The sequence below is a fragment of the Idiotropiscis lumnitzeri genome, chromosome 18 (genome assembly GCF_059441095.1).
Source record: "Idiotropiscis lumnitzeri isolate Australia: NSW breed Sydney's pygmy pipehorse chromosome 18, RoL_Ilum_1.0, whole genome shotgun sequence".
NCBI lineage: Eukaryota > Metazoa > Chordata > Actinopteri > Syngnathiformes > Syngnathidae > Idiotropiscis > Idiotropiscis lumnitzeri.
The window spans coordinates 11,374,916-11,402,497 of record NC_142408.1 but is presented as its reverse complement, the minus strand read 5'-3'; the positions used below and the strand labels follow the sequence as shown (position 1 = coordinate 11,402,497).

Here is a 27,582-nt window from a genome sequence, read left to right as displayed (position 1 = left end):
AGCATAGACGGTTTAAAACAGTTGAAAACATTGCAGACAGTTGATAATCTATGAATACTGCAAGAAATAAAGTGCACTGGCGTAAAGATGATGTTGATGATGATGACGATGATGAGGATGAGGAGGATTGCAAACACTTGAAAGGGTGATTTCAAATAGCTCTCTTGGTCAACAACTAACATCTTCAAAATGTTCCCTTTTGGGTTTGTACTTATTGCTGCCTGGGCCAGCTCAGTAGGGAATTTGGTTCTGGTAGTATTGCAGCATGTCGTACGTCTTGCTCCTGGAGGGCAAAACAACACGAAATGGTTGGCACTGCAGCTTTGCATTCGTAAAAAGGAACATTGGGATTCAAATGCAAAAGTTCAAATGATGGACGTCAAACAGTCGTTTTGAGGATTAAAACATTACTTATGTATAATCAGTTACTACAATTGTCTGGCAAACAATTAAACAATGATTTAACAAATCAAATGTTTTTTTTAATACATACATTAATTGTAATTAATTGATTCCAAGAATAAAGAAAATAATCCAGGAAATATAAAAAATTAATTCATAGATTAAATTAAAAAAATAAAATAAAATATTTAAGTGTACGAAAAATAGTTTCTTCTAATAAGAAAACAGTATTTCCTTCTATTCTTCATAACGTATTTGATCAAATTTAATGGAAATCCACACGTTCAAATGGTCATTTTAACAGTATATTTTTTTTTAACGTTGTATATATTAACAACAAATCTATTACCAATAATTCCATGAGATAAATTGATATTTAAATTAAAATAATTAACAAAAAGGAATAAGAAGTAACATTTTACAGTAATGGGACAATTTTGAAGAGAAAAACAGCTAAAATAATGCATTAAACATTAGAAATCAACGTGCATATTAGGTTAAAAAATAACGAAGAATGTTTACATAAAATAGCTTATTTTCATAACAAAATCCATTGGTCACCTTTTAAATTGCATTGTTTACAATAGATTTAATTATAACACGATTTAACAAAAAAAAAATACAAAAGCAACGATGTGACTATTGTTAACTGAGATAAATGAGTAAAACAAAAACGAATAAATACATTTGAGCTGACCTTTGATCAAAACAAGAGCTATAAAACATGACTAAGAGTCCATTTAGCGCAACACTATGCTGCGTGTTAGCATTAGCTGTGCATTTACCTGCTACTGAGGAAGCAGCTTTGGATGACCTTGATGATGAACGCCGCCGCCTCTTTCTCGCTCATCTGAGGATTAAACCTGCCTCTTATTGGGAGAGAAAAACACGATTTACTTCAATCACCTCTGCTGATATGTGTTGCTAACACTAAAAACATGTTTGAGAACAGACAGAAGAGAGTCAGTGTTGACAATTTAGCACCTTTTCAGACACTACTGGCTACCATTTGTGGGGTGGTGGTGGTTGCGAGGGATATCCCATTTGATTTTGCAGCAATATCGCCCCACAGTAATTTGTCTTTCCATGACTTACTTGAGGAGTTTGATGGTTTGTCCTCGGAAGCACGGCAGTCCCGTGTCCAGCATGAGTGTAACCAGAGACACCACGGCGTCCATGTAGGGACTGGAGGCGGACGGCCACATTTAAGACACAGGACATACATTTGAGACACAGGACATGCATTGCGCCACTCGCTAACCGTTGCCTGATATGATCGGTTTCCTACCGTACGGCCAGGTAGCCTCGCACGCACATCTCCATGAACCACTTGAAGGGCGTGGCCTCCATCTTGCCGCCCATGATCATCACCATCTCATCCGTCAGCTTGATGTCGGGCTCCCAGCCCAGGTTGCCGCCCGGGGAGCTCTCAAACATGAAGCCGAAATCTGCGAAGAGAAAAAGGACTCGGCTCAGTCCATTCCATCCTGAAAATGTGTATGTATACACAGAGCTGGGCAGTCCGTCCCGGCAGGCGGAATGGTCTGACCCTCTGCCCTGGATGCCCATTTCGAGGATGGGGGATGACAAATTAAAAAAAAAAACAAGGTTTGATTAACCAAGGCCAGAATTGGATTTTAATCCAGCCCACAAATCTTGCCTCGCGCATGTAGCAGATGGGAGGCGCTGGTTATTTAATGTCAGAATAAGGCAATACAGACACACTTTAACGCAAACATCCATCCATCCATCCACCCATTGGTGCTTTATTATTCTCCCAGTTTTAGGTGCCATCTTGTGGGTACTACACACAATTCCAGACAGCCTTTGTGGTGGAGCTTCTCTAACTATATTCAAGTTTATCTTTTGTGCCCAAGCTACATATGAATTTTTGACCAATAGTTTTTCAGAGTCTTTTTTTTACAGCACACAGGCAAGCAATCCTCTTTGGATAGTTTGCAGATAAACTCCTTCTCAGTGAGTCTCACAACTTTCTTTACTCAGGTCCCTATCTCGATATAACTTAATCAAAAAAAAAAAAAAAAATCACACAGCTCACAATGTTATATTCTTATGCCTCCAGCTCATTGCTTTCTCAACGCAGGTTGCAATGTTATCTGTCAGTATAACAAGTGTTAGTCTGTTTCCAGTTGAGCTATTCTCTTTCTAAATAGTACCCAACCACCAGGAAAAAAAATCTTACCTACCGCTTAAAAGCTTTCAACACTCAGAGGGCACTCTTGCTATACCTTAGCATACCAACTGTTAGCATTTTAGCACACAGACTGTCCAAGACTGGACCACCGAGGAATAGTTCTAGTTGGTGTTTTTATTTACCGATGTGAATAAGATGTCCTTTGCTGTCCAGCATAATGTTGCCATTGTGTCTGTCTTTAATCTGCAGCAGGAAGAGCAGCAGACTGTATGCCGCCATGCTGCGGATGAAGTTGTAGCGAGCCTGTGGAGCAAGTGCACCATTAAAAGGTGGAACCAACTATACTTCCTCAACAATTTAAAACCGTTTCCAGGATTCTTAATAAAAGCTCTCACGACACGTCTGCTTGAACATAGGACAAGAAAGAATAAACAAAGAGCTAAATTGAAGCGAAGAAAGCAATTCAAGGGCAGCACCTTCTGGAAAGCCAGCGTGGATTCGTCGCCGTATTGGTTGCGGAAGTAGTCGTACATGCCAAAGTCCGTCTGCCTGCCGAGCTGGTCGCGAGACTTGCAGTCAGGGATGCACTCGATCACGCCGCACTGAGGAAGACCGCTCGGTCAGTGCTGTCAGGTACTCTCCACAAACGGACAAAAGCTGCAAGTAACCCCCAGCCTACTGAAAACTAAGTTTGTTGTTCACAAAATATTTCAATAGCGTTTCAAACCCATCTTATCACAATACTCTTAAACATAAAAACCGTACTCATGAGGTTTCTTCAAATAGCATTTTGCAGTCTTGCACTTTCTAAAAACTGACAGTAATAACTCCAGAAAACAGATGAATTAAACAGTTTGAGCAGAAAGAGTTCACACTCTCATTGTTGTATAAAACATGCATACAATACGAACATACATGAAGATAACGGTCACAACTATAATCAAGTAAGTTTCAGTAATAAATCGTCGTTTTTCCAAGAGGATCAGGAATATAGGCCTGTAAATTTGTTGAATTGATCGTCTACATGTTGCTTGCTCCATTAGTGTTTATTTCTGAAAGAGCACAAAAAATCTAAATGGACAATTTCTTGCTCTTCCTAATATGACAACCTGTAAAAACAGCAACAGGAAAAAAATGGCCACAACAGTCTCACCCCGGGAGCAGTGGCCACCACCCGGTAGGGGAAGACAAAGAGGTCCAGGCCCACCAGCTGGAAGATGTTCTTGAAGAGGCCAATGATCTGCAGCGCCAGCATATCCTACACCCACGTGCAACGCCGGAAAATAGAAAGAAAGAAACTCTAGTAGTGAATAACCAATTGCAAGAATGCGGGGAAAATTGGAAATTGGATTTTGATTTTCAAAACTTTGATTGAAGGCCATAAGGCCTTGCCCAATAGGAGGAACTTTGGAAGTTTGGGACTCAGGCGAGGCGAGGCGAAGTGAGGCTCACCTGTCGACAGTCATCGCCCACTTTGAAGATGGCCGCCTGCCAGCAGACACGCCTCACCCCATCTGGGTTATCCTCGTCCTCGTCCAGCGAGTCAGACGGGCAGCGTAGGCCCTCTCGCTCCAGCTCGCTCACGCCGCAGCGCTTCACCTTGAACTTGGCCAAGTAGGGAGCCTTGGCCGCGCTGCGGTGGGCACAGCGAGGATGGAGACAAATGGTGGCAAATCACTACTATGGTCTAAATGCAGCTTCTCAACTCAAACTCAAAGCACTACTTTCATTGACATGTAGCTGCTCAACTCATTTCAAAATAGTTCCTTGGCATCAGCATGCAACCAAAGCTCCTCTTTCGTATGAGTGAAGCTCCTGAACTGATTTCAATGTAGTATGTTGGTGCCAAAGAACCACTTTCGTCTAAATGAAACTCCCGTCAACTTGTGTGAACAGCTCCTTCACACAAAGTTGCCGATAGATGGCGCCAAAGCACTTACAAAAATTATTGCTGGATTACGATGTCAAATTATGTTAGTGAAATTGATTCCATGTTGACTTTTTTCCCATTTTCCCAATTTGTCGAGAAAAGGGTGAATTGTGACTAAAATAAAAAAAAGTTGTGCTCTTGTCATACAATAAATGTGTTTGGCACTGTATCTGATTATCATTCATTGTCATTTTCATTCCAGTTGACTTTCTTTTCTTTAATGGGACCCTGGGATGAATTTGGCTGAGCAACCGATGATTGCTCAAACGAGTGGCTTTAATTTGACAGTGAGGAACTTAAACTGCTTCTTTTATCCTTAATGCTGATGTTAACTCCCAGAGGAGTTTTCTGATCTGATGACGGCTTTTGGGAATGCCGTTTTACCTCTGCATGGGTGTTCCAGACTTGTAGTCGATGTCAAGAACGATGGCCTCAGGGTTACTGGGCAGGTAACAACCTAACACACACAAAGGTCGTGGGGACAGGGACATTTTGCATCTTGCTGTTGCAAAAAAAAAAAAAAAAGAAAAAAGAAAAAGATAATATTCTAAAAGTTTGCATTGACGGTACCTGGCTGAACTTTGATATCGGCCAGAGCCTTCAGACAGCCCCGTTTCCTCTCCTCCCCCTTGGGAATTGGCCTAAGAAGCCATAAAGATTAGCTCCTTAGTATCGTCACCTCAAAATGAATTTCATTCTTATAATTGGGCATAAAAAAAGTGGCACTAGTCTGTTTTCCTATATGGTGCCTGATGGAAAATAAACACTTTGGATTGAAGTTTAATGTTGATGTTTAAGTGCATATTTATTCATTGAGCAAAATCGAATTATCTCAAAAGAATAGTACTTAAGTATAACAATTTTTGGGAAAAGAAAATCGTTAAGAATTATTTAGATTACAAAGTTTGCCTCAAGATGTTTATTGACAATCCCCGCAGAATTTTCCTGGGAAAACGAAACATAAAAAGACAGAATTACATGTCATGTATTTAACCTAAACACACAACGTAGCTTTGGGAAAGGCCAACAGCTTAACGCTAATGTACAATCCAAAATGCCAGAGATGTGGTCACAAAACTAGCATTGACGACGTGGTAGTTAACGCTGCCATCAACGCATGCACACCAGAAAAAGGGTCATTGAATTAAAGCATGACATCATGATGCAAAGACTGTTCAATTTTTTACATTCTATTCAATGATAGAACTACTGCACTATTCTGGAGTACTTTGCTGCGGTGGCCGAGAAGATCATAACAATAGCGAAAGCCACAACAAAACATTAAACCGCAGCGCTATAGCAAAAGCTACAATGACGGAAGTGACCGAGGCAAACGAAGTGAACAAAATGATGCAAAGCTGGAATAGTAATGTTAAACATTAGCAATTGTAATGTAAGCCTTTCGTCCTCACAATATTATCATCAACAGAATATTAAGAATTCATTAACGAATTGGACAGGAGCGGTGTGTGAGAAGGAAAGATCCGTATGCGCTCCGAACCACAGCAGCCGTGTTGGAACAATAAAAAAGGAGATAACGGATTGAACGTTGTGTCTTTTGAAGACGCTCCACTATTTTGAAAAGCTCCATCTTATATTTCCAAAGTCGCTTATCAAAAGCGCATTTTAGCACATCAGCCTTGTTTTACCTTAAAATTAACTCAACATTAGCAAAATGTAATACGTGGCTGGCAAGTGACTGCTGTCCTCTCATACATGTTGAGCCCGTTCATCGTACATGCGAAGAAAGAACAGGAACATCACAAATGAATAATTTGAAAAACAGCAGAAATAATTTCTGACATTGCTACAGTCACACAAGCTCCAACAATAAAACAGCAACTTTATTTTACTACTATTCCAACTTTGTCTTGCGTCTTTTTCAATCCCGCGGGAGTTTAGCTCACTATTCTTGCGTTGTGGCTTTCGCAATCGCGCTCCGGTTCAATGTAGTCGTGTTGTGGCTTTTCCAATTTTTGTGACCTTTTTCGGCGACCAACCTGATCGTTTTGTTCATGAAACGCATGGTGCTGGCTTACTTGATTATGGCCGACACGTTGGTGATCTTATTGAAGAAGTCAAACTCTCGCTGATAGAAATCTTTGGCCGGACCCGACAGCGATCCCGTGATCTCCTCCACCATTTGCTCCAGCAGTTCACCGATGTCAGCTGACACAGCCGCCAGCCAACGAGACGCTCACATTAGGATGCTCACGAGAAGAAGCCAGGATGGATGTTTTTTTTTTTTAATCTAAACTTACGGTCTTTCTGGTGTGCCTCCTCATCCATGAAGATGTTGGTCTTCATGTTCCAGATGAACTGGTGGGCCAGCAGCTGGGACTTCTGCGCGGCCCACAGGATGTACTCTCTCACGTAACCCATCTGAGCTCAACAATAAACAAACAAATAAATACTGCAATTTAATATGCAATCTTTATTTTCATTGAGGCGTCAAGTTTATCATTACAATTTGTATATTGGTACTGTATTTTTTTTAGGTAATTTCTTCCACAGATATACGATGATCATTACAGACATTTTGACTTTTTTTGCATGGGATTTTCATAAAACGGTAGTTCTTGAAAAAATTATATTGACTACAATATGCAACATGTTGACATTTCTCTGGGGGAAAAGGCTTGGCGTTATTCATGGGGAGGCATTTATATTTATTAATTCTATATATTGTGAATTGCTTACACCACTAATAACTATAGTTTGTACCCTGAGGCAAAATAAAAATAGGCATTTCTTTGACCACATGGACAAGATGGACAGTGTGCGCTCAGTCCGAGCCATAAACATTGTGACATGGATACAATTTTCGTTTTGGCTCCAAACACCATCAAAATTCATTATTTGGTATCCTTGCGCATCTTGTTTCATTTAAAAATCCATAGAGCTGGTGTTCAGAACCCCAAAAGAAAGAAAACTGTGTGATTGTTCCCAATAACCATGGACCCGACTCTATCGACAAGAATAAATACCTTATCATAGCGCAGCGCTTGTACAATCTGCGGGATGTAGAACAAGATGGCGTCCTGCAAGGGGAAGAGGTGAAAATAAATAAAAGCACCCTGCCAGTGAGGAAGCGGCTGCGGGCGACTCACTGGAGGGAAGGAGCGCAGCACCTTGACGCCATACTGCGCGGTGAGCGGGTGCGGCGGGTACATGCTGCTGAAGTAGGACAGGCCTGTCGGCGGGTCTGCGGGCGCCCAGCACAGGATGTGGCTTAGCTCCGGAGAGTCGGCGTCGATGGTGTGCCATGTTACCAGGAACTACCACAAGAACATTTTAGTCAACTATATAGCCCACAATGTAAAACAAACCGCAGAAAAAGTTATGTGGATCAAAAAACTTTTGTGCAACGTAGAAACAGTTGAAAAAGCCAGTTTATGATCTGGAAACAACAGTGGGTTTGCTGCCGAGTGTCTTTTTTGGAATATTTAAGAAAAAAAATATGGAAGTGGTCGGACCTTGACGGCTTCAGGAACGTCGCTAACGGCACCAGGGTCCAAACGCACCAACCGGGTCACCTCTGCTGTGATGGCATCGTTCTTGAACCTAGCGAGGAAGGAAAAACTGTTGCTTTAATTCTGCTTTCCCCCCTTAAATTGGTCAATTGAAAAGTCATCATTTTTTTTTAAAGTGATTAAAGGACTGATACAGTAAATCACTGAAAGAAATTTGGACTAAAAACAAAAACATTAACAGAAGTTTGATCTCCCATACTTGGTGAGGCGTCTCCCCCAAAAATTGAATGATAGTACTCAACATATTCCTTTTTATAAAATGTATTTATCTCATTCAAAAACTAATGAGTAACTAATGTAGATTTCGTAATTCAATGAACTAAAAACTAAATTACACAAAATACAAAAATAATTTCAACCTGAAGTTCAAATGAAAATGATTTTTTTATGTTAGTTTTCGTTATTTCGTTTACAATAATAACAACCATGCTCCACACATAGCACGCTCCACATTATAAGGCGCCCCGTCCATTTTGGAGAAAAATTTGGGACTTCTAGGTGCGCCCTATGGACCTGAAAATACGCTATCCCGCCCAACCTGCTGGGCAGCTGCATGGCAAGGTAGGGTGCGATGTTCCAGGCCAGGTTGACGTTGTCCTTCCACTGCTTCTCGGTCAGGCTGATATATTTGGACCTCCAGTTGGCGATGCTGGTCTCCACCGACTGCTCAGTGGCGATAGCTAGCTCCTGAGTGCACAGCGGGTTGTACCATGTGCTCAGACGTTCGATCTCGCTCGCCTGGCCACGAAAACAAAGAAAAGGAGAGGCTTGATTCAAGAAGTAGAAGGGAAAAAAAGTGGATGCTCACCAGCAGAGCCAACAAAAGGGTCCTGCGCTTCATGTAGTACTTGTGGAGTTGTGTGCCTCGGTTGCTTTTCTTGGACGCTCCTGCAAGACAGGTTGTCACACGTTCAACTTCTGCTAATCACAGAACTTAAAATTCCAAATGAGACTTTCAACGAAGGCTCAACAAGGATGGAGGTATCAATTTTGGGGGTAAGCGTTTGGAGTGCGGGCCAAGTACCGCAGTATGAAACCCTACCAGACTTCTTGGATGCGGTGGACATGCCACTGGAAAGGGGATATGTATTAATCCATCCCTGGCCGCTCTGCTGCGAGCGAGCGCTGGAGTCGACGTTACTGCGCATGTCTGCGGCGTTCATCACCGACAAGCTGTTCAGCGACGGGTCCTGGTTGTCTGTCCGTAATTACACAAATGCACATTTAGAACACAACACTATAACAACGGTGACAGTAACATGGTAGCATCCACATGAGTGATGATGGAGATGTTGAGGTTTACGTGACCGCCATGAACCGTGCGTCCTGAATTCGCCTGAACAACCAACCCAATCCACCGGGGGATTCATTCAACGGTCTTAACAGTCATTCAACTGAACTGCAATGCTTGGTGCCCGACAGGGATCTGCTCTGGAGCTTTTCAGATTTACTGACTCAACAAACCAGTTCAATACACTTTGGCATGAACTCTAAGATGGGGTGAATAGGGTCTGCTCTTCAAGCTTTACCGTTTCACAGTTTCCGCCGAACATTGGAGTGATTTGGCCTTCAAGTTTGTCCAAGTGTATCATTTCTGTGGCTTACCAGTTGACACTGAAACAGCCAAACAAAATTGCAGGTAAGGACAAAGTTTTTCTGCCCCACACTGCTCTTGAGCCCTTTTGGTTTCTACAGTTTCTTCAAAACTGCTCCTCCTAATTCAGATGAAAGAGGACAAAATGCATGTAATCGCTGGCATACAAATAGTTGCATCTTTGAAATGCTTACACTAATTAACATATAGGACAGGGCAGCTTGGTGATGAAGTGCTGCCTCCACTCGGTGCTCGCGGTATTCCACTAAACTTGTCAAACCCCGTAAGCCAAGGCATCAGCCCTGGAGCAGTGGCTCATTTCAGTAAGACTGCATCCACAAATAACTGAGACAATGAAGTAGCCAGTTTAGACTTTTTAGGGCTATGATGTCATGCTAGGTGGGCGGAGTTTTACATGCACACACCCCAATCCTGGATTTGGGACGATGACATCCAGGATGTCCAATTCAGGGACTCACAATGAGTCTCTCTTGGAGCGCTCAAATTCAGAAGCGCTGATGTTCAAGTCGTACTTTGGTGAATTGGGGGGGAAGGAGGGTGGGCTGACATGATGAGTAGTGCATCGCAACGCAAGTGATAAATTTGTGCTTTATTTCCTCACGGCTGCTCAAATGCTATTACAGCTTAAAGAGGAAGACTTGAAAAGAAGTTGAAAATCCTACTGTGATGAAATCCAGGAGACCAAAGGAAAATAAGCACAATACTAGGCACATTTTTTTACTTTAGACAAGCCACACGATACACCACCAAAGCAAAATATCACAAAAAGAACTCATGTTGCCAAATAATAGTGATCTCATCTCAAGTTCGTCAAAATCTACTTAGGTAGTGTGAAATGTGTGCCTGAATAGATTGTAGAATGAACAAGGGTGGACCAATAATGGATTTTTTTTAGTCAGATTTTTATATCGGCAGAAAAATAAAAGACTACAATACTTTTTAATTGCAGCCCTAATTATTTGTTGTGAATAAATGAACATTTTTGGGCGAATTAACTCTCTAGAATCTAGAGTCTAGATGATGTCGATCTACGAGTAGCGTGGTGAGGATTGGGCAAAGCATCAAATTTGCCAGGCGTACGTACGCGCATGCTCCCGTCGAGTGCCGCCGCCAACGCTGAGGCTTACTTAAGATGGATATCGGAGAAGTGCTGGACACGATAAGCGATCCGAATATCCCGGCAGAGAGCGTGCTCGGGGCCGGGGTGGTACCAAGCTCACCGGGGGGCACCAGGTGGCACGCCGCCAGGTACTTCTTGTCCGACAGGATGCTGGCGTAAAAGCGGATCATGACGCTGATGTCCTCGCGCAGGCGCTTGTCACCCTGGGTGGGAAACTTTGGAGACACGCTGCAGATGGAACACAAGCTGAGTTCATTTCAGCTATTCGGCACATAATTCTGCGATTGCTGCTTTGATAAACACGGATATTTTAAGTTTTTACAGTGGGACCTTGACATCACAATTCCTCATCGGAATTAATTGAATTGCCATTAATCGGTTCCAGCACCTCACAAAAATGTGTTTCTTTTGTTTCTTTCATAAAAAAATAAATGAGGAGAAATTGTGTATTGAATGAAAAACAACTATGAATACCAGCATGCGCACCTTTTTTATAATATAATTAAAAAACATACCAAAATAATGGTCAACTTATTATTTCACTTATATTTGCCAAGTATATTTCTTTTAACAAGTCAGCATGGAAAAAAGCATTTCTACTAGTATGTCTGGGAAATTCAGGTTTGTAAAACACTGCAAGGTTTTGAGATCAGATCACAGTGACTCTCAGCTTGTCACATCAACTATGAAGACGAGAAATGCCACAACGCTGGAAGTTGGACACGCTTAGGTAGCTGACACGCCAATAAATCTACCCAGTATGTAAGGTACAAACTGGGTATATCCCTCGGTAGGTCTCAGCGTTGCTCCTGGCACGTTGCCTACTTATACATCCATGAATAAATGATCAAAAGCTTTTTCTCAATCTTAATTTTTGCTGTCTTATAGTTTGAGGTGTCCCAAAAGCAAAAACATTTGTGCCAAATTTACTGTTTTGCCTGATAAATTTGTTTTCACAAAAAGCTAATTCTCGCCACTTGGTGAGAAACCAGAGTTGTAACTTCAATTTTGGCTTGCGACAAAAAGCAAAAAAAATAAACAACGCAGCATGCCACAACTCCTAAGTGGAAAAATCTGTAAGTTGGCCAGGTGTCAGTCAAGGCACCACTGTATTTGCATGTGCGTGTACCTGAAGTAATCAAAGGCTGTGGAGTAGATCTTCTCTCTGAGGACGTTCCTGACGGTGGCGTTGGCGATGACGTCGGAGTGGAGTACAGCCAGGCCCAGCATCAGTAGCCTACAGCAAATTAAGAAAGAACATGAAAAATTAACGTTTAACTATTTTTTGAATATTGGGGAAAAAAATTGCAAGTATGTGGGGGTCCACTGTCTACTGTAGCAAAACACTCATAATAAGCACCTGAAACGAGGGCCGATGGCGGCGACATGTCGGTTAAGGTTACTCTTGGCCCCACCCACATTGAGCGAAAGCGAGCGCTGGAGCAAACCACTGAAAATCTCCACCTGGTCGGCACTGGAGTACTTGGCTATCTCAAACCTCTGCACCAGAAACTGCATAGAAAAGTGCCGCAAAAGCATGAGGCGAAAATGACGAAAAGATGAGCGCTTTAAAAAAAAAAAAAAAAAAAAAAAGGACTTGCAGGCGGACCTCGATCCAGATGTGGTGGGGGGTGACGTCCGGTGGGCAGGGGATGGGCTGGCTCTCTTCAGACGCCGCCAGGGGGTCGGCCTCCTGCTGCGCATCGGAAAACAAGCCCATCTTCAGCTCCACCGTCATCTGCCACGCTCCCGCCATCTCACGCATGAACTGCGAAAATTGTAATATGGTGTAGAAAACGTTTAATTTATAACGCACTTTACGTTTCAGGGAAATCTCAGAGCGCTGGTACTAATTGAACTTAATAAAAGGGCAGACCTGAGCACTGCACCCTTTTTTTTTCTCCTTACCGGTACTTCAACGCCAACACGTGCGGCCAGCAGCCATTCCCAGCATGCGATGGAGGTCTCCATGCCGTGCTCGGTGAACATCTTGAGAGGAGACCAGCAGAGGTGGTGCAGCAGCTGAGGGTCGCACTCTACACACAAACATGAGTGCCAGATGGTTTGGAAGGAGCAAGTGTGGTGGTGCAGAGCAGGGTTTCTAAAACTGTTGGGGTCTAAAGGACTCCTTCTAGGGAGGAAATCTTTCCAATGAGCCCCCCACAATGCTGAATATGACTTCACATAACTGACGCCAACACCCAAAGGCCATAGAATTTAAAAAGGTGGAAATTATATATATATATTTTTTGTAGTCGTATTTTCCAAAATAACATTGTTATATATTAAAGTTAGAATTTAACAAGGAAACAAAGTCGTATATTAAGCTGTGAAGTTCAAAACATAACTATCTTGTCATATTGCACCTTGTATTCTGGAAAAAAATGCCTACACCTCCCCGCTCAACCCCTCCCCCTGCAAAAGTACTAAGTTAGGGGGAAGTAATAATTTAGACAAAAGTAGTGCTTTACCATCATTTTGTGACATCATAGTGCCGAGTAACAATGTCGTGAGTTGAGATTAATTCAGACAAAAACAGTACTTTGCTTTCTCCAGAATGTAATTTAAAAACTTTTTGGGGACTGCCCCCCGAGCTTTGGGTCAAAAAAATCTCAAGAGATCAGTGCCTCAGTGTGTAAAGCACTGTTGTGGAGGATGATGCTCACTGAACCTTTGCTGCTGATGAGCAAAGCAGCCATCTTAAACATGGCCTCAGTGAAGCCTTCGGGCTGGGCCGAGTCTAGAGCCTCTCCCATCTGCTTGACCATCAGCCGGCCTAGGTCCGGCTGACCCCGCACAGCCTGGGCAAAGTGGATCATGCCCGACACCTACAGCAGACAGGAAACGAGAAACAATCTGCCTCTGGTTTGAATGTAAAGTGTGGCGACGGATGGATGGTCCTCTAACCTCTCCGGCGTATCTGTTCCTTAGATTGAGGGAAGCCATGAAGTTGGAGTAGTCCTTCTTCACACAGGCTGGCCTCTCGGTCAACTGAGTGGACTGGAGAGTGACGAGAGGTATGACGTTAAAGGGGGAGTCACCCCAAAAATTCCAGCTAATGACCAATCATGAGAACAGGTGAGCCGTGATTGGTCATGATCCGAGCAACTGTGATGTCATTTTCAGTGGACAGAACGTGACAAAATCGCGGCCCCCGAGGTTAACTCAGCCGCCTTCTAGAAGCTCAAGAGGACATTTGAAATACTAACTTTTTTGGGGTTGTCAAGGGTTATAGCAACTGAAACGCTTTTAAACAAAGAAGCTCGATGTTTGGTTTTGGACAAAAGCAAACCACTGAGCATTTGCAACCCACCCCAAGCGTGGTGCTCTGCCGGTTGAAGCCGGCAAAGTGCAGGATGCTCTCTGTGGCCATGGCCAGGCCCGTGTGCTGCGACAGACCCGAAACCCAGTTCTGATGCTTGTTCAAGTACTCCTGAAAAAAGACGGATTGACGGCTGGAGACCACGCTACTGACAAAACGTACTCAGAGCCACAGGAAAATGAATGCCATGAATCCATCGCTGTTACCTGCAGGTGGGATTTGGTGACCGACGGAGCCCATTTCATGGCCTCCTTCAGGATTTCTCCACATCGAGCAGCAAAATCCTTCACAATGCTCTATAATCAGAGACGCAAAACATTTGAGAGAATGCCGGCATTGAATTTGCGAACTAACAAAGAGGTTGCAGTTTTGTGATGCAGGTCTTTATCCACAGTACAAATGCAGAACTACAGCACGTTCCCGTCCTTTTGTATTTAATGTCCTTAACGATTAATTTGTTGTACAGAATGTTTGATTTTCTTCAGGCAAGCTTCAGCAGTTACCGACAGACTTTGTCACAGTATTGGAAGTTCTTTGAAAGATAGTTGCGATGACAGCTACAACAAGATAGTTTAATAATTTGGAGAGGGGGGATCCAAGTCAAGAAAAAGAAAACACAGCCTGATATGAAAGACTCACCGAAACATGTCAAGTAACATAATGACCTGTAACGAAATTGTCTGATATAAATGAATCAGTCAAAATATACATAATAATAATAATAAGACAAAATGAACTTCATACAACTACTACAGATGTTTCTTGATTCTGAGTTTTTATGTGCAATGCCTGTGACATTGAACTGAAAACACGTAGATCCCTTAATATGTTTAAAAACAAGTTTCAAACAGGTGATTTAAATAAAAAAAAATCGGGTATAAGCAAAAAAAAATAAAAAAGAAACCAAATGTGCAATATTAATGCATATTCTGTGTATGATTAGCACCAATTTCATGATATTATTATTATTATCCAAGTCAAATCAAGAGGTGGTAAATTTTAATTTTGGACTTGTTCCTACCCTTACTGAAAATGTGAAACTGAACCTAAGAATGCAAACTCTACTGCTGCCCAACCTACCTCGAGTTGATTAATTTTGTACATATTCAAAAAGATACGAGTCCATATTGGAAAAGGGCATGCTATTGTTCATGGATGGTCCTAAGGTCCTCTGAAAAGGAAAGAAAAAAGAATAAGCTCTACAAATGCAAAAAAAGCTCACCTCTCTGGCTTCGTAGGTATCAGGGACCGTTATCCTGTACGGCGTGTCCGGAATGTCGTAGTATGGTTGGTCCTTGTGGATGTCCTGCATGGTGAACACGAGGACAATAAGGAAAATCTAATCCGTCCCATTTTCAATTGGCAATCAGAAATCTGAAAACGATCATTTCCTCTCGTTTTATGATCCTCATCCAAAAGAATGAAAAAAACATAGCAGCTTTTCCGTACTTGAACGAAAAAATGAGGCAAGCATGCTTGAAAAGGGAAAGAAGGGAGCGATTGGCTTCAGTGTGGATGCGAGCTGAAGGTGCTGGGCTGTGCCGGCAACTTACGGCGCTAAGCGAGAGCGAGAGCGTCTGCAGAATGTCCAGCATGGTCTTCAGCACACGGCCGCTCCACAGCAGGTGAGGGAAGCTGACACACAGGACACACAGATGTGAGGTTGGTTGGCTTGGGGGGCGAGGCCAGGTCACCGCATACTCACGTTTCGGCCAAGCCGGACAAATATTTGTCGGCCACTCTGCGGATCCTCTTGTGGATGTGATTGAAGTTGACCAGCAGGAACTGGGCGTGGCGCTCCAGCTCTTCCTCGTGCACTTTGGTCTTTGCCTGAAAGAGGAAACATTTTCTTGAATGCAGATTCACATTTGTATCCATTCCTTCATTGAGTTACAAGTATGATCACAGAACAAATTAAACTCCAAAATAGGAGTTTGTTGCTAAAAAAAAAACAGGCAGAGCATTGTGATCTATTTTATTGGGCAATGAGGGCACAAATGAGATCAAAGTTGTGTGCCATGGGGACAAATGTTAAAGTCTTACTTTCTCGATCATCATTTGCAGGAAGACCTCAAAGACTTTGTCACTGACGGCAACCACACACTGCATCATGCCTGTGAGCAGTCGGACACAGTCAAACACTGCTGTGCGCACTAATGTTCCGTGACATTTTTGCATCAACGTCCGCTCACCCGATTTGTCCTTCTGCACGGCTCGGTCCTCAAAGTAGCGGAACATGACCTGGAAACGTTCAGAGTCCAGCGAATTCAGCATTCTGACGGAAAACGACACGACAGTGACTGGGCAATTAATTGAAATGTAATTTGGATTTTGGATTCTCACGATTGAACAAAAACAAGTGTTGCGTGTTTGCCAGTTCCTACGCTTTGAAAGCAACTTGAATGACCCATGTTGCTTGTGCAGCAAGAATGTAACAAAACGTTTTTCTGCCTTCCCTGAGCGTGCTTCAAGCCGTTTTACAACACCCAAGTTGGAATTTATTTTAGAAATAAACACACAAGTCAATGGTTTACACCCATTGTATATTTGAATACAGGACATACTTTGTTTAAGAAATATCGCCAATGCTAATGCTAGCAGTCAACGTAAAATCACATTGACAGGCTAATAGAGGATTACATGGGGTTGCTGCAGTGAGATTCCTTCAAATATTGAAAATTCCCTCACAAACGCTGTAGGGACACATACAGACAGGAAATATAGCATGTAGTCTTCATCATTTCTGTGAGTTTTATTAATAAAGTTCAGTCATTACTTTCTTCATGTAAGTGAATACAGTATATTCATGTTTGCGGATCACCACGATGCTCCCAAGAGGCCAAGGCGCACACAGCAGGCATTTGGTGATATGTATTGCTTTTTTAAATTATTATTTTAATAGACTTTCTGACTAATGTATATTGTAGTTGTCATTTTCAAGTTATAGTTAAAGTTGAGTTTTAACAGTTGAATAAAAACTAAGAAATCAATGAGTAATCCTGTTTGTCAATTTTGACTACAACTTGAATCAAAATAATCAGATCATTCTTCTTTTCATAATCGCTGCGCCCTACGTTCAAGTGTTTGTGTGTGAGACGCACGATGTGTGTGCACCCACCTCATGTATTCCAGCCTGTAAACAGAGAGCAAATACGTGGACATGGCGAAGTCCAGCTTGTTGATGAGCGCGGCGCCCTCTGGAGGTGGGTCCAGCAGGTTGATGATGGTGCTGCGCAGCTCGTTCAGCTCCGCCTGAGATGTGAAGCCGGACAGTACAAAGAGTGGTGTCACGCAGGAACTTGTGAGTTGCTTGCGCGTTCTGAGCGTTTATGTCGCAATACCGGCGTGACCGTGTCGTTCTTGAGCGCCGAATTGTACTGCAGCTCGGAGCGGAGAGGCTCGCCGCTCGGGAACGTTAGTAGCGGCGATTTGGTGGCGATCTCGCACACGCCCTCATACCACTCCTCAGGCCACAAACCTGCATCGTCGTGGGTTAGTCGCATTCTTAGTGATAGCAATAAAGGCAATGAGAAAAAGAGTCATACCCGAGCCTTCCACAGCAAAGCCCATGACCACCGAGTAGAGCCAGAAGTCCCTGAAGAGCTTCTGAAGACGTGGTTTTGCCTCCTTGATCGGCGGCAACCTTTTAGTCAGCTGACCAACAGAGAAATATGTCATGGTTAAAACTCAGGAACAAATGGCGGCTTTATACCAAAAACGGCCGACTTCCTGTTTGTGTGAGACTTCCTGTTTGTTTATGGCAGCGGTGTCAAAATCATTTTTGTGGATGGGCCAGATCATACTTATGGTTTCCCTCAGAGGGCCGTTATGACGTTACCGCGTACCGAAACAAACTGATGGGTTAGCGAGTTTTGAAATCAGAAGCCAGGAAGCAATTATTTGTTCAACAATTTATTTTAAAGGGGGTGTATTGCTAACAAATGAACGACAATATATCAGATCCTAATGTTGTTAAAAGTGAAATAAATGTGTTCGAAACAGGAAGTTGACATACATGATTTCCCCTTTGTGGGACACATAAAATCAGGTCGTGGGCCAGATCTGGCCTTGAGTTTGACACCTGTGGTTTATGGTATATATTCTTGAGACATTTTTGTGGGTCTACTTGCAAGAAACATGTCTACCAAATTGCATACTACAGAGTCTAATTGATCTCAGGGGCTCAACTGAAAACGGTCACTAAAATGGTGGATTTTTTTTTGGGCTCTGTCGAAATGGCTGCAGGAGCTGAATTTCACGTGGCTTCTTCAGACGTTTTCCTGGCTCTACATATGATCGACTTGTCTACCTACTTTCAGGTCGCTAAACGAAATTGACCGAATTTTCAAAGAACTCCCAGAAGCAATACTGATTGTTTTCAATTTCTGAGTGATGGGAAGCCTTCAAATTAGCATCACATTTGTTGGGCTTGTGCTTAAAAATGACCCAGAATCAATTTCAGGTGGAGCTTCTTGGCGCCCGTGAGCTAAAAAAAACACAGTGGAGAAATTTCAATGTTCATTTCTTACAAGACATCAACTGATTTAACAGCTCACCACCGCAATGACAGGGATGAGGACGCCCAGGTTGCCAGCGCTGCTTGATGCCTGCAGAGAAAGGTGCAGAAGAAAAGCTACAAGACATGCATTCAACTAGAACTGACATCTCAAATGAAATGAATTTGCTGTTTACATTTAAAATGACACAAGAACCTAAAAGTTGTGAGAAATTGCGAAAAAAACAAAACAAAACAAAGCGGACCTTGAGAGCCGGGCCTTTGTCAGCCGCCCGCTCACTGGCCCTCTTGCCCTCAAGGCCCAGCTGCACAAAGAGCTCCAGCAGGTTGACCAGCAGCTCGTCCACCATCTGCTCAGCCTGCAGGTTGGCTGCAATATTGCCCAAAGCGTTGATGACAGCCAGAGAGCAGTGTCTGCATACATAAAGATGTCCTTTAATAGTCCCAAAATGGGGAAATTTGCAGTGTTACAGCATGAGATGCATTCCCTATGCACTGGCAAGAGAACCAAATGGTTCTCAGAATCAGAATCAGAAATCCCTTTATTGTCATTGTACTCAAGTGTGCAACGAGATTAGAGAGCTCCCTTCTCCAGTGCAATACAACAATAATTCAGATAAATATATAAATTAGATAAATAAGAGAATAGTAAGTACCAGCCGCCGATACCCAAGGCAAACAAATTCTGATATCGAATTCGTCCTCCTCAGCAGTAGTTGGCGCTATACTAAGGAAGTTCGACACATCACAGTCAATCATCATCTGCTTTAGAAAGAAAGGTCTTTGTTCACATTTTTTTTGTCATTGTGTTAAATGAAATTGTACATATCCAAAGTACTACAGGTATCGGTACTCACTATCCGTGAGTACTCAAAGAGTGAATCATACTGGTATCTGTCTGAAAAAAGTGCCATTGAACATTCCTAATAATTAACGATTATCAAGCATCTGCGCTTGGTATCGTTGTGTGCACTAAAGTTAGAATTTGTACTCGGTCCGAAAAAAATATTATCGGTTCATCCCTACAAGGTGCAACAAATAAACAAAGCCAACCTGTATCCGTGGTCTTTGTAGTCCTTGGTGGAGTAGACCATGGAGCTGGCCTTTACACTGATTTGCTGGAACAAATTCCATACTTCCTGGTAGATGTATTGCTGCAGGGACACAACACAACAACCCACGTTAGCATGTTAGCTCGCAGACAAATCACCCGAAGCAGCACCGGGGTCTTTTAGCAGCGACACTTGCATTGCCCGTGATGACCATGCAGCCCAGCTGGTCAATGATGAGCACATCCAGCTGCGACGGCGGCTGGCAGAACTTCTGCTGCAGGATCTGCAGGATGGGCTCCATCACGCGTGGGGTGTCCCGAAGGGCCACGGCTATGTGGCCCAGGGCCCGGATGGTGTGGTCCGGGATTAGGTGGGCGTCCCTGAACCGCACGCGACAAAAGCACAAATTCGGATCTTTCTCCAGAGGACATCAAACAGATCTTGACTTACTTGTCATTCTCCTGAGAGATGTAGAGACGATTGGACAGGCTGGCCAGGAAGGCTTCCACAATGACGTTATCCATAGTCAGCCCCGCCTTCAGACACCTGAGGAGGAAACGACCCAAGGCAACTACCGTCACATTTTTATTCTTTAGCTTTCGACTCAATGTGACTGTCGCTGTTCTGCTGTTCTTCTGGTATCAATGTATGTTTTTGCGTTTTAGTTTGCATTCTAATTTCCTGCTAATTTATATGACTCTATAATAGAAAGCGCTTTGTTACAGCTCCAGCTGTTGTGAAATGCACTTTATAAATAAAATTGTTGTTGTCATTTATCAAGATTAATACTCACTTGTGTAAATAAAGTTGTTGTTGTGGTGTATTTGACGCTATTTTTAGATTGGCGCTTGAAAGCCCTTTCTCTACGTACACTGCAATATTCGGCTTCCCCAATTAGCCTATTGTTGTTACCTTCTTGGGAGGACAGGGGAAAAACAAACAAGTTGGACAAGTCCCACACACATGCATACGCATGCACGCGGCAGGTATATTACAAATTCACAGGAGAGTGATCCAAGACGCTACATCAAATGGACGTGGTAGCAAAGAGCAGCTGTCAAACGGTGCCACCCCCGATTTTCTGTGAGTCATAATGAGTAACAAAAACTGCAAAACGCAATTTGGCGAATGAGACATTCTGGGTCATACAGGAATAAAAGCACACCTTTTTAAAGGGAAGTCAACCACCCCACCTGCCAACAAATCTATGTAATATGTTCAATGTGCCATCATTAATTTAAACATAGCATAACAACCAATCATGGCAGGTGAGCCGTGAACTGTCGTTAGCTGAGCCCTGAGCAATCAGAATACCGTGTTTAGACTAGTGAAGGCACATACAATCGCAAAGAATTTAGGGGGGGTGGTTGGTTTCCACTTTAACAAGCCCGAGGCACCAGTAAACATCGATACAATGGGACAAATCATCTTCATTTGTGTATACTCATGTACATTACACACCCCTGATTTGTGATGGAAAATGTGCGTTATTCTCAAGAAATTACGGTGAGCAGCTGCTCTGGACGTGATCCAACGTCAACAGCATGTGCGTATGCCATCTCACCTGCAGATGTTGTCAATGGAGATGTCTCTCAGCTGTTCGTACATGGATGGCTGACTCTTCTTGCTTCCTGAGTTGGCGCTGATGGTGGACTGGGAGTGCTCGTTGGTCACGTGGATCTTGATCTCGCCGCCTCCTTGACAAATTAAGATGGACAAGGCGAGGTGTACGATTTAGTGGTGAGCTGCACCAACTTGGCAGCGCAGAAGGGGGCGAGGCTCACCGGGAGCACACTGGCTGTGGTACTTGTACAGCTTGACCAGGACCGGCGAGGGGACCACCAGGAAGTCCCTCAGCGACGTGGTGACCGAGTGGGCCACCACCGGGAAGCGCTCGCAGAGCCGACCCAAGCCCTGCGCGCACACAAAAATACAAAGATCATATCGTCGCTGTCGGGCGGAACGCGCGTACCGTGAAAATGACAACCTTAAGGAAATCAAAATCACGGCATCTCAGAGTCATGCAGAGTCCCTGCAGTACAAAAAGCGTTTTAATACGTCACAAAACCAAACATCTGTCCAACGTCATCAAAATCTTTCTTTAAAGTTTGAAGCCATGAGAGAGGCAAAAAAAAAAAAAAGCCACCACACCCCAAGTATTAATCAACTAATTTTATGTGACGGAAACTTACCTCCATGGCTCACGTGTGTCCTTTTGCAACTAAGCATTATAGTGATCGATTTTAAGAAAACAAGCCACTACTTTCACAAGCCACATGTTAAATACAAGCCGCACAGCTCTCGCAGAACAAAAAAGAGTTTTGCAACACTTGTCAGACATGAGTTGCGATCAGGAGTGGCAATGTATGTAATTGTTGCCAAGCTTTAAACTGGTTTATATTATGTCAAAATAATAGATAAAGTGGGGTGGGACGATTAGTACTGATTTGTTTAAAAAAATATATATTTGGACATGATGGGGGCATCTGCCAGACATGGACGACGTGCATACCTTCTTTGTCCACATGAACGCACGTGTTCCATTTGGCAAGCTATGTGCCAGCTAATTACACAAGTAGCATTTGGGCTGATCGTGAACAATTGTGGTGGTTTATTGCCACGCCCGGTTCATGTTTACTGTCAAACCAAACATAAGCCAAAGAGAATTACATGCTGTATATATTTTTTAAAGCAGACAAAGATGATTCTGATCAAGCCGAGGGCTATCAAACAGTTGTCAGTTGTCGCCCGTTACCTGCAGGCAGCAGATGAGGAGGGGCATATGGGCAATGATGACTTTACTGGAGGTCTTGGACTGCAGCTTCTCCGACAGCTTGCTGCAAAGGTTCTCAGCTCCTGCGGAGGGAGTTGAGAGAGAAATCAAATGAGCTTGCGTCGCGTCTCGTCTGGCGACGGAGGCTCCCACCCTGCTCCTCGGTGACGGCCCACACCATGAGGTCTACGCATGCGGCGTTTGCCTGGCAGCGCAGCTTGAGCGGGCTCAGCTCACTCTGCAGGTACTCCACGTCGTGCAGGATCCTCTGCAGCTCCGACTGGCTGCTGCTGAACTGCTCCAGCACAAAGTCATGCACCTCCTTCACAAAGTCTGTCTGGAGGTCTTCCCATGGAGGGGAAGTGGGTGAGGCCAAGATGAAACAAAACATAACAAACAAACAAACAAACAAGGAAGCAGGGCCACAACTAACCTTTCAGGTTGTAGAGGGTGTCTCGGAGCATTTTGAAAATGGCGACATAGAGAGGGTCACTGAAGGTTTTGTAGTACACGTGAAGACCAGGATTGGACTGGGAAGAGAGCAGAAGAGTCATTGCATTGAATCAAACACTGCAGCCTTACACTTCACACCTGCTATCAGCAGTTTTCACAGCAAACGCGCCAAGACGAGTGGCTGATTATTGCACGAACATGTGCCACTTTTTTTTTTTTTTTTTTTGCTCTTTTTACATTGCTGCAAGATATTATGGGGAATAAAAAGGAAGCAACGTGGCAAATTGTGCAGCCCTACACCGTACTGCTCTTTTGAAGAGTGAAACCACAAGCTTACCTCCAAGAATTCTGCCAAAGTTTCATCCAGCGACTTTAAAAACCACTCTGAGACAATGTCTTCAATCTGTTGCAGACAACAAAGTGACACGTTAAGATGGTGCGTGGGCATGTGTGCACCTGCGTGCCATGCGTATACCATGTGCAGAAGCTGCCTGAGTGTGTCAAGGGGCATGTGAAACTCTCCAGAGCTGCTGCCGGTGAAGAGAGGCGAGACGGAGAAGCTGGAGCTGATGGCGGAGAAGTAGTAGTCTGGGTCCACGGAGCTACCATCAGGAAGGTACGAGCCTGGACAGCAGTTTGAAATTTGGGTCAATTCCCCACGAAGCGCTCGTGTAATACGGCTACGAGTGGAACGGCTCCACTTACCTTCAAAGTATGGCGCTGAGGGGTCCGCCGGGGAGCTTGGGGTCAGTGCCGTCCTCTCTGGACTTGCCTGAAAACAAATGACTGAATGAATGGGCGTGAGAACATGTCTGACACCTTCTGGAGCAAGGCCATGTTACTTCCGTTGTAAGCCAGTGGTCCACAACCACATGGCTGCACAGATGTAAGAAAAAAAAAATTGCCAGTACTTCCGGTTTATTTATTATTCCCGGCTGAAAAACATTTTAGAATAAAAGTGACAGGCTTCTCTCCGTTACATCCATCTGTGATGGACTCTTGACGTATGTCAAGATGCTAATTGCCTCGGTCGCATTACGCCAGTGGTGGGCGATCAAGGCCTTCGCTGCTGGCCTAACATAATCTTCTTCACATTGAGAGTTTTATCCAATCAGAATTCAGATAGCTTGTGTTGCCAGGCAGATTTCCTAATACCAGTAGCATGCACTATTTGTCCGAGGCCTTCAGATACAATCGTGCGGGCACCTGTCCTTTGTGAGTGTAGGAGCTATTTTTATGAATAAGGCCGGAGGGTCGAGGCCGGAACAGTACAGAGATCAAGGCCAGAGGGCGGGGGACTGGCCGTCAAAAAAGGGTCAAGTGCCCAGCTCTGGTCATGTCATGACTTTTTTTAATTCCCTCAGTTTGTACCTGATGAGACACGGAGGACACGGATGAGCTCTTACACCTCAGGGTGTCCCCCGGGCATACGGTGAGGAAAGAGCTAGGCAGGATGGAGCGGAAGTCGTTGAAGGACCGACGTCGTGTGGCGTCGCTGTCGTCCGCCGCCGTTAGTGGGGGCGCCGCCGGCCGCGGAAACAGCTTGGACAGCAACGGCTCGTCCGTGTTGCTGTAGCGGCCGAAGGCTCGCGCCACGCCCAGCAAAGCAGGGACCGTGTAGCGGCATGTGTAGTCTAAGTAGTTGGGGCCTGAAAGCAAACTACAAAGTCAGAAAAACGGAGGCCCACTGATGGCTAGGGAAGGAGGAAGCACCTTTATCGTGAGACTGGGGGTTCTTGCACAGCTCTTGCAGGACTTGCATGACGTCCATGATGGTCTCCAGAATCTGACGCCACAGTTATATCGTCAGAATGCTTTGACAACAATCAAACACACATGCACACAAATACAAACAGATACATCCCAAAACACCAACTCACACACAGACATGCACACAAAGACAACTATACACACACTAGTGATAGACTGATTATCGGTTGGGCTGGTCACCAGGGCCGATAATTGGCATTTGGACAATAATTGGCATCAGCCTTTTTTTAACCTTTTAAGGCCGATAAATTAAAAGCTGGTTTATTTTTGGCTCGCTGTAGCATACCTCTCTCTGCTGTGCTCATGGCCCTGCCTGCAGAAACAGATTGGCCCTCCCCTTCAGCATCATCTGATTGGTTCCTTGTGCAATGGGTAGAAGCCAATCAGCAGTAAGCTGCCTGTTTGCATTTTCACCTCGAGTCACACGCACTATGGGAGAGGTCCCCCGAGCAGAGGAACAGACAGGCAACAGACTTTGCCAAAATTTTAATAAATGGCAGTCTCCTACAACTTACACGTAATGGAAAACTATTTGTTGCAGTAAAAATTAAAGATATGATTGTTTTCATTGAACTATAAGAAATGCATGAATACTAACAATCAGTACCTGCCCAGAAAAAAAGCATATTGGTCTATCACTAACCCACACGCACAAGCATAAGGATACACAGAAAAGGACACACACAGATGCACGCAGGCACACAAGTGTGTACACACAATCAAAGACACGTGCTAACAAATGGTTACACCTCAAAACACAGACTCACGCACGTACGTGCACACACCTGTCCACGCAACGTTTCGTCTCGTTGGGCAACGTCAGAGAGCAGCGTCACGAGACAAAAGCTGAAATTCTCTGCAACAGGGAGTGTCCCTACGAGAGAGCAAAGTGCACACGTGGTTACGTGCATGGCATTGATTGCATTTTGGAATAAGGTTAGAACGTCTCACAATGCAGACTATGTGCAGCACAGTGACTACTTTGCAGCTTTTACCGGGTCCTTTGCGTTCCGAGCTCTCCTCTATCCACTGAACTCTTGGAAGTCCTTTGAGCAGTCCCAGAAGGTAGGGCACGATGGCGTCTTTGTGCTATGACAGCAATGCCACTTTGAGAATCCCCAAAAATGTGAGTGGCAGTCTTGAGTGTGTCAGTGCGGTGCTCACCTGCAAGTTGGACTCCACCAGAAAAATACCCAGGGCCAGCACGCCATCCCGTCGCCTCTCGTCCAGCTGGAACACTCCTCGCACGTCCACGGGACACATGCATTGTAACTTCTGCACCTGCCAGTACAACAAATAACACACGGCAGGACAACACTTATCACAACAGGACCTGCGTTTGCTCAGCATGCAATCTGCAGCGGTTAATTGAAGAACTTGAAGAATTCCAATACACACCCTCAAGAAAGGCCAAAGCAAAATGTCTGCCTCAAAGCTACTAGGCGATTAAACAATAGAATAATTGGTAGAATATTCAAATACAAATATATTGGATAACTGTAGCCATGAAGAAAAAAATATAACATTTCTCAAAACTGCCCACAAGCGCCACACCCCAGCAGTGTTGGTTTGCAAGGCCCAGTGGTTACTTAAACACAGTGTTTTGTTCTGAGACGTGCTAGAGACAGCTAATATGGCACAATATTTGTAAAGTATATATATATATATATATTATATGTATGTGAATGTGTGCGTGTGTGTGGTACTGGGCTGGTAGAAAAACTAGCGCCCCCTTGTGGTCTGAATGTGTAGCAACTGAGCGACACCTAAGTCTCCAGATGCGTTTGTAAATCGCCTCACCCATTTTCTGACTCGTCCACCTCAAGATTGTAGCAAGTCACATGTAATAACGCAGCCAATCAAGAGGTCCAGTGTTTACAGATCGCGCACCTACGGATTTCTGTACGCATATAACCATGCGTTTACCCAAACTAATCAATGTACACATTTGCAGATTTTTGTCACACACTTGAGACTTCAATCAATCAATGTTACACATTTGTAACTCTGGTTACAGATACGGACTCTTTCTACACATTTGTGGATTGAAATACATATTTGCAAATGTTTTTCTACAATAATGTTTCCATAGGTTTGCTTCCGCGTTTTGGAACGTTGCCCTTATGCAACACTCATCCTCTTTTGGGATGTAAGTTCTTCAACTGTTATATCCGTTCTGTGTTTAGCAAGCGTTCCAGTGCTAATGGTGTTACGAAAATAGGAGAAATATTAAGTTATCCACATTTGACAACAAAACATCTGGACTCCCGTTGATATTGCATGTAGTCGTTGAAATTCCTTCATTTTCACCGGTTCATTAAAGAGTTCGAACTTTCATAACATTTGTCACTGGAAACTGGAATATGACAATTATCCACTGGAATAGTCTTTCAAGGACATGTCTGAATGTACATCGTTGAATCTATGCGGCACAGGCGAGCTTTGCATGGAGAAAGGTAGATAATGAATATAGGTGGAGGATTATCAGATTATGACAGTCTACGTACATGAGGTCACCGACGACCCGACTGATTGATAAACCTACGCAGGAAATAATAGTCTTAAGTGAGCATTCATAACATTCACAAGAAGTTGATGTCGTCGTCCGTCATCACCCCCCCCCTCCGCCGACCTCGCCTTGGCCGCTAAGTTAGCATGGAAGCTAATCGACGCGCTAACCTTGTCGAGCGGCGCCTGCCGGTGAGCCGCCAGCGAGCGAGCCAGCGACAGTACGGTGTTGAAGTAGAAGCCCCGGCTGCCGTCTCCACGGAGAGCCATGTTGGCACTCGTCTTAAGAGTTTAAATGGGCAGCGGCAGAGACGAGAATCGCGGCAGCAGCATCTTCTGCTTTTTGGCCCAAACAAATTAACGTTACAAGTACGGCAAGCGAGCAGGGGCAAAAAGTGCCAGGCAAGGTCAGGGAAAAAAAATGCAAAATGAC

The 27,582-nt window shown here is 44.0% G+C and overlaps 1 protein-coding gene across 2 annotated transcripts; it reads right to left on the bottom strand.

Annotated features, from left to right (window-relative positions):
• On the bottom strand, positions 1-27,501 carry pi4kaa (phosphatidylinositol 4-kinase, catalytic, alpha a). 2 transcript variants are annotated; one of them, XM_088281317.1, is made up of 54 exons: positions 27,321-27,501; positions 25,806-25,922; positions 25,637-25,730; positions 25,427-25,515; positions 24,585-24,657; positions 24,243-24,520; positions 23,577-23,643; positions 23,347-23,495; positions 23,209-23,274; positions 22,852-22,948; positions 22,572-22,763; positions 22,401-22,501; positions 21,430-21,559; positions 21,210-21,342; positions 20,096-20,191; positions 19,842-20,025; positions 19,647-19,747; positions 18,839-19,007; positions 18,634-18,684; positions 17,623-17,731; positions 17,419-17,555; positions 17,196-17,329; positions 16,270-16,352; positions 16,121-16,191; positions 15,783-15,907; positions 15,631-15,712; positions 15,300-15,383; positions 14,284-14,373; positions 14,069-14,188; positions 13,663-13,755; positions 13,427-13,583; positions 12,664-12,791; positions 12,365-12,523; positions 12,116-12,267; positions 11,885-11,992; positions 10,763-10,983; positions 9,063-9,218; positions 8,829-8,908; positions 8,559-8,758; positions 7,964-8,051; positions 7,598-7,765; positions 7,475-7,528; positions 6,749-6,869; positions 6,527-6,656; positions 5,058-5,128; positions 4,872-4,944; positions 4,010-4,190; positions 3,711-3,815; positions 3,034-3,159; positions 2,740-2,860; positions 1,691-1,850; positions 1,498-1,587; positions 1,188-1,271; positions 1-283 (listed from the first exon to the last, which is right to left on the bottom strand). In XM_088281317.1, the coding sequence occupies exons 1-54, from the start codon at positions 27,417-27,419 to the stop codon at positions 232-234; spliced, it is 6,399 nt and encodes a 2,132-aa protein (XP_088137443.1). In that variant the 5' UTR covers positions 27,420-27,501; the 3' UTR covers positions 1-231. The 2 variants fall into 2 exon arrangements, with proteins under 2 accessions (XP_088137443.1, XP_088137444.1); XM_088281318.1 differs by having other exon boundaries at positions 10,856-10,983.
• Positions 27,502-27,582: the final 81 nt, after the last annotated feature.

What these genes read in the sequence shown, in the direction of transcription:
- pi4kaa (XM_088281317.1), bottom strand. Translation starts at nt 27,419, where the DNA reads ATGGCTCTCCGTGGAGACGGCAGCCGGGGCTTCTACTTCAACACCGTA. An exon ending in GGAACAGATACGCCGGAGAG is followed by an intron (nt 13,584 to 13,662) that starts GTTAGAGGACCA and finishes TGTCTGCTGTAG; the next exon opens with GTGTCGGGCATGATCCACTT. An exon ending in AGGACATCTTATTCACATCG is followed by an intron (nt 1,851 to 2,739) that starts GTAAATAAAAAC and finishes TTCTCTTCGCAG; the next exon opens with ATTTCGGCTTCATGTTTGAG.